The 7,105-nt window shown below is 36.0% G+C and overlaps 1 protein-coding gene across 1 annotated transcript in view; it reads left to right on the top strand.

Annotated features, from left to right (window-relative positions):
• The first annotated feature begins 64 nt into the window (after positions 1-64).
• LOC101498894 (uncharacterized) overlaps positions 65-7,105 on the top strand; it is a 9,819-nt gene continuing 2,778 nt past the window's right edge. Inside the window, exons 1-7 of the mRNA XM_004511190.3 lie at positions 65-374; positions 503-614; positions 2,399-2,539; positions 2,632-3,768; positions 3,848-3,911; positions 4,291-4,430; positions 4,525-4,836. Coding sequence (XP_004511247.1) covers positions 304-374; positions 503-614; positions 2,399-2,539; positions 2,632-3,768; positions 3,848-3,911; positions 4,291-4,430; positions 4,525-4,836 — 1,977 coding nt within the window. The 5' untranslated portion in view covers positions 65-303. The remainder of the gene's footprint in view (positions 375-502; positions 615-2,398; positions 2,540-2,631; positions 3,769-3,847; positions 3,912-4,290; positions 4,431-4,524; positions 4,837-7,105) is intronic.

The raw sequence follows: 7,105 nt of genomic DNA, 5'->3' as shown, positions 1-7,105 counted from the left end.
AAGAAAAGTAAATTATGGAAAAAGCGTGTCTTTTTAGGGTAATAACAAAGCAAGAGGGGTTTGGGGGAATTAAAGAACACTCACGGTGTGGTCGCAATCCATGTTGATCTTCATGACAAGGCGCGCGAAGACAATAATAATAACATCATAATAACCTTTCGCTTCATTCATCTCATAACATTACATTTTCTTCTACTCTTTCTTTCTTTCTCTCGTTTTCTCTCTCGCTTTCTCTCTCAAAATCAAAACACTCAATTTTCTCTGTCGAAGTGTGTTTGATTGAATTCCAGTCGATTATTCTTGATGAGCCGATCGATCGAGCAGCCGCCGCCTCCGCCGTCTCTGTCGGAACATTCATTTCAGAATTCCAACTCGTCGTTTTCTCTTTCTCTTTCGCTTTTCTGTTTAGTTTTTTTTTTCTTTCACTGCAATCGCAGTGATATGTGCATGAATACGAATTCTCTCACTCACTCACTCACTCACTCTTTTGGCTGTTTAACAGAAGGAGCGTGTGTTCTGGAAACAGTTCTCATCGTTTCATGGACCCTGAGGTAATCGAGATTCCACCACCACCGCCAACTCACAACTCTTCCAATTTGATGAAGCAGAAAGAGGTATCAATTCGTTGCTATTCTTTCCTTTTTCTTTTTCTTAAATTTAAATTCTCTTTTCACTTGAGAATGATCTGTATTTCAATTTAGGTTTAACTACTTTTGATTTTAACTATCTTTATTCACTTTAGGGCTTAAGGACTTTTGATTTTAATTTGTTTGGCTTGCTTGGTTTTTTTTTTCCTTCTGAACTCGTTATTTTTTATGTTGTCATCGAATGCATCTCGTGGACTATGATGTTTCTAGCTGTGTTTGTTATGAGGTTAGCTGGTCTTATACATTGTCAATTTTGGGTGTTATTTTGTTTGGAAAATGACTGTTTAGTTTGCTTTTATATGCCATTTTTTACTCTGATTTTCTTTTAAGTCCGTGATGTCTGTACCAAAAGTCGTTCAAGTTTGAGGAGTTTATTGGTACATTGGTTGGCAATTCAGTTTAGATTGCATATTACTGTAATCATGATCATATGTATTTTTTATTGTTTTGGATAGTGTTATTAAATAGTGGCTATAGCTGCCTCATAGAGCCATAGTGGAATTAAACAAACAGCTATTGTTGTGCGATGCATTATTTAATACAAAATGTTATCAAATAATGGCACTATAGTACTGTTGTATAGCAGAATTGGAACAATCCACTATTTTCCATGATCGGCAATTGACAACATTGGTTTTGAGCTACACAGCCAGAAAAAGAAAACCATAAAAAACAAAATCTTCGACAGAATTATGCTATGTTCTGCAATAAAGTTGTTGGGTTGGGACTGCTGAATTTTGTGGACGATATTATGTGGAAGGCTGTGTTTGTATTTAAATTTGGGTTTTTCTCAGCAGGCTTAACCAATTTTACAAATTCACCAAATCCAAATTCAAAATGCAATTTGGGATATAGTCTTTAGTTCAGTCAGGAATGCATATTAGGATACAGCCTGAGCTGTTCTTTGAGTAATCAGTGGAGAAGGAAGAGAGTATACAAGTCCATTCAAAAGTAAAGTCACCCACACTGTAATTAAAATAATCTTAAGGAAAAGAGGGACTGAGGATGGTGGGAGGCTATGTTCCATGGAATATAAATAAAAAGGAGAAAGGGTGAAGAAGAAGGAAAAGTGGAAGTGGGAGAACAGATTTCTGCAATACATGTAAAGAAGGGTCATCAAGGTTAAGGATGGGTAGGGAAGGTGGAGAGAAAAATTAAAATTTTTAATGATAAAATTAGTGTTGGGAAGAGGTTTTATGAAGTTTACCGTATTGGCAAGAAATAAGAGTTGACAATAAACGAGAGCACGTAGAAAAAGGAAAACTATTTTGCTGTGATGAAAGTTGAATGGTGGTTATGGCTGGAACTATTTCTGAAGATAATTTTTTATGATTCATCTAGCAGCACAAATGTACTGTATCACTGAGTGGTGTCTCGTGCTTGTGCATTTTAAAATTTTCGTGGGATTTTTGTTTAGATATTTTGTGAAGAGTGCCTGTGTTATTTTGGATTTTTGCTCTGGATGCGGGACTTGAGCACCCCATAATATTAAAAGCTTGGTGGATTTGATTGATATTTACCTAAATAGTATATTCTGTTTATAGGAATATATTATGTTATTAATGGAAATTTGATATCATAGTTATTATGTTATTATTAATGGTATTTATTATGTAATCAATGCTGTGATTGTATATAGATTCTTTCAAAGTCTATATAATAATCTCCGTGGTGTAGCTAACGATCTGGTTTAATCATGTTTTTATCTTTTTGTCTCATTCAACAATACTAATAATATTTCTCTTCTGTAGGCCATTTTACTGGATGTGATTGACATCGACGACGATGATGACTCAACAGATTTACTGGTAGTTAGCGAAGAAGTTGGTAGAAGTAATAAGGGGAAGACGATTGAATCTGTTCAAAATGGTTATAGTGATCATCAAACTATGGTTTGTGAATAAGATTTCTTTCTTGCAGCTGATTGATGTTATCCTCTCCAATATTAAAAATGACTGTAAATTTTTCTTGAAACCATTTTCAGGAACACTTTGATAATATATATTTTCCGCATGGGATTGACAAAGCTGGACCAAGTAGCAGGGTCGAATCTTCCAATGGTTATACTTCTGTTCCAAATAATTTAATCAACATTGATGAGCATGGTTCTGACCACTCATATGATGATGACGATGACGACTACCCTGATCTTTTTACGGATGATTATATGGATGTAGATAATTATGCTTTACTACAGGCACATTTTGATAATGCGGATATACCTCCTGGTATTGAGGCACCGATTCCTTGGTTAAAAGAATATGATCTAGTTTCAAAGAAGGCTGAAAGTAGTTTATTTTATCCTAGCTTTCATATTCAGCAATCTGAATCTCAAAATTCTCAAGTTAGTGGCTTATCTCAGCCTACATGGTCATTAGAGCCTATTATGCCTGAAGCCAAAGGACCTTTAGGAGGTAGTTGTAGTGAACAAAATAAAATGGAATGTACTGATCTCCCTCCCAAAGTAAAAATACCTTCTCAGTTATTTTCTCAAGCTGTCACTAGTAAGAAAAGAATAGAAGCCATACAGTGCAGGAGACGCAAGTTAAAGTTGGCATTAGGAGCAGAGTCATCTACCTCTAAATGGTTTTCGGGACCTTCTGGTAAAAAGAAGCTTTATGGTTTTGGTTCTTCAACTAACCATGGCGTTGTAGACGACTCAGAGGGAATGAAGTTTCCATATATAGGTGAGTCACAGCATAGCAAACTAATTGAAAGTGCAAAGAATGCAGCTGAAACTGGAAGTATCAGTTCACAACATTCAAATTTCATTGGACCTGTAGATGGATCATTTTTTTTTTCGGGAACTGAATTTGCAAATCCTTGGCTGGCTCAGTTTAATCATTTTCCAAATTATACAGCTAATTCAACTATTTTCAATCCATTTGTTCCTCCATTTGTTCCTCTTCATGCCCCACCTGAGCAAGTGTTCGGTAACACTTGGGTTCCCAATTCTGCGAGAGATGGAAATAATGGCACAACTGCTGATAGTACTGTTGTGACTATCTCTGATGAAGTCAGGGATGAAATTCTGAAGAAATTTCAAAACTTTAAGCAATTTGACACTATTGATGACACTTCAGACCATTACTTCACTCGCGCCAATGTGTCCATGACACAGGTAACTTTCTTTTTAGTGCATTGTATTTCGTTTTTAATTCTAATTTTATTGTTTTACCATTAATTTATTTACTGAACAGCATTCAAAGAATTGGGTTAAAAGAATTCAGGAAGAGTGGAAGCTATTGGAGAAGGATTTACCAGGTAAAGTTGTTTGTTCGGTATTTCTGTCACACATTGCTGTAATATTTTTCTTATCATATCATCTTTTGTATTTGGTTTCTTTTCTCAAGCTGAAGGATCTCTACTTTGGTATTGTCTTCGTCATTGTTATTAATATGCTTTGGCGGTGTTTGTCGAATCCAAAAGCCATTAGTGTGGCTGCATTTTTTAAATATATATCTTTATAAAATAGTTAGTCTTTCTTTCCGTTTGTAGTGGCCATATACTTGTTCTGAAGCTGGAGGATAGAAAAAGCTGTAAAATGTAAATTTTGTTTTTAATATCATAATGAGCAACTTGTCATGTGGTTTTTTGTGCAATCTCCTGCTGTTTCTTTGATACTTTCTTTTATCTCCGTTAGATTCAATATTTGTCAGAGTTTATGAATCAAGAATTGATCTGTTGAGGGCTGTGATTATTGGAGCAGAGGGAACTCCTTATCATGATGGTCTTTTCTTTTTTGATGTTTTCTTTCCCCGGGACTATCCCAATGTACCTCCGGTATGTTGTTGAGATTACTACAGCTAAATTGAACTATTCTTATGTACATCATTTTTAATTCAAAGTCTGACTTGGGGGACATTTTTTAATGCAGCAAGTCTACTACCATTCTGGTGGACTTCGGCTCAATCCAAATTTATATAATTGTGGCAAAGTGTGCCTTAGTCTACTTAACACCTGGTCTGGCAATAAGAATGAGAAGTGGCTTCCAGGTACTTCAACAATTTTACAGGTCCTGGTCTCTATACAAGGTCTAATCTTGAATACAAAGCCATACTTTAATGAGCCTGGATATGCACGTTTGAGTGGTTCTGCTGAAGGTGAAATGAGATCCCTGCAGTATAATGAAGACACATTCCTCCTTTCATTGAGGACAATGGTGTATCTGATACGAAGACCTCCAAAGGTTTGATTCTTGAACCTTCTCTTGATCCAACTCTTTATCTGTAGCGTATAATATACTGTTTTAGATAGTTTCTTTTGTTAGTTGTCATGTTCATTCATTGCACCTTGGTGAAATTATGCCAAGGGTTTCTTCTCCTGCGCCTTCTGGCAAGCTTTTGAGGGACAAAAGATGTTAGGTACTGGGTTTGGGCCTTAGAATAATAAATGGGCCAAATAGAGAATTGCCAATATGCTCATGTGGAAAATTTGTTAAAGGAAGAATGTAGTTATATTAAGGAGATGGTTAGCAAGGGGGGAAAGGCATTCAGAATCATATTCAGTTAGAACCTTTTAGTTTTGGGCAGAGAGAGAAATTCTCTTCTCTCAGGAGCATTGCTCTGGGATTATAGGGATCCTTCTCTGTAATAGTTCTTATTTTCATTCAATATTACAATTTCTGTTGATCTTCGATTTGGGTCTCTATCAATTGGTCCGACCTGAGAAGTTGAAGGAGAACCCATCAAAGGAACCAACCATGTGGGTATTTTACAAAGTGGATCCAATTTTAGATCTAGTGGGCCCGGCCCAATATGTTGAAAGGGGAGCATTGAAATCGGCAAGGGAGAATGCATCTCATACAAGAGGCAGCCAACATTCGGTAGAGAATGTTAGTGGGTACGAGTTGAACTCTACTATTGAGGTTGTTCAATATATCAAAGAGAATATATATGGTGGAAAAGGTGAAATGGCAACAATAGAGGATGGAAAATTTGTTGGTGATATTGATGGAAAATTTTGTCAAATAAGAAGCCATTCATTCTTCACAATAGGGATGTGTTTGTCATATGATGCAACAAACTTTGTTTCGGACATAATGGTTGAAGCTCCAGACCAAGGAATTCAAGGAAGATATGCAACCTTGTTTTTACTATCTTTGCAGCAAATTATTTTTGGATTAATGAAACCAATTCCAAAGACCTATTGGAGAGAAGGAAACCCAAAGCACAATCCCTATTTTGCATGCAATAGACATAGGTTTACATTTCTATCTATAGAGGGCATATTGCAGTACTTTATCATCTTTACTCATTTTTAGCAATGGCAGAATACTCTAAGGTATTAGGTGCACAACAAATGTCTATAGATGTTATTGCCAAGTATCTCTTTAAGGTATTGGGTGCATTACAGATGTCTATAAATGCTATTGCCAAGTGCGTATACTCCCTTAGATGTGTACCGTATCCCATGTTCACACCACTGCAGGGTAATTTTCATTTGGAGTATGAACAAGATACAAGCAACCATATATTCAAAATTATTTACATTAGCATGTTGAACTCGGATAGACGTGGTTGTCATATATCTAATTTAGAGGAATGCAACTTGTTGTTTGCTCTAGACTTTGAAGAAAATGTGGAACTATTTTCTATATACTGGAGGAAGTAGAATTCGACAAGTTGTATACAGGAGATGCGGTATTAATTATATTTTGTGCTTCAAGTGAGATCACCTTTTTCTCAACTTGAGTTGTGATTGATGATGTATTGGATCCTTTGAAATTGGAAAAGACCAACTACAGGTTGTTACCCAAATGCAATTGGAATAAAACTGTGACGAATACTCGATTGATTGAAGTTGATTGGTCAAGCTTTCAACAGTGGAATCCTAGGGGCAAGGACTTGAAATTCAACTACTACTGCTGGAGTGGTTTACTCATTTTTCATGGGTTGCTCAACTTTGTATTTGACAGAGGCAAGAGTTGGTGCGGAGAAAAGATTTGGCAGCAAGAGATGCATACTTCAGCCTTCAGGACTAGGCTGTTTTTCTAGGGGCCGATAGTGTTAGGTACTGGGTTTGGGCCTTAGAATTAGGGGTGGGAATAGGCAAGGCCAGGCCAGACTTTGAAAGGCCTGAGCCTGGCCTACGATGAATTTTTGAGGCCTAAGCCTGGCCTACGGCCTATGATAGGCTTTTTTTTCGGCCTGAGCCTAGCCTACGGCCTATCATGGCCTGACCTGTAAGCTTATTTAAAAGCCTTATTCACATTAAAAATAATTTTTCTAACAAAATAATTTAAAAAAAATATGAAACAAACACCCTTTAAACCCTAAAAAAATGATTTTTGGTTTAAAAGAATAATTTTTTTATTAAAACAAACGTACTCATTATTATCTCTCAAACAAATGGTCTCAAACAAACTCAGATTATTACCTCTCAAACAAATCCTCTCGTGCAACATCATATTTAGTAATAATATATATATATATATATATATATATATATATAGGTAA

Source organism: Cicer arietinum, chromosome 7, assembly GCF_000331145.2.
Source record: "Cicer arietinum cultivar CDC Frontier isolate Library 1 chromosome 7, Cicar.CDCFrontier_v2.0, whole genome shotgun sequence".
Classification (NCBI taxonomy): Eukaryota; Viridiplantae; Streptophyta; class Magnoliopsida; order Fabales; family Fabaceae; genus Cicer; species Cicer arietinum.
This window is presented reverse-complemented; position numbering and strand designations above follow the sequence as displayed.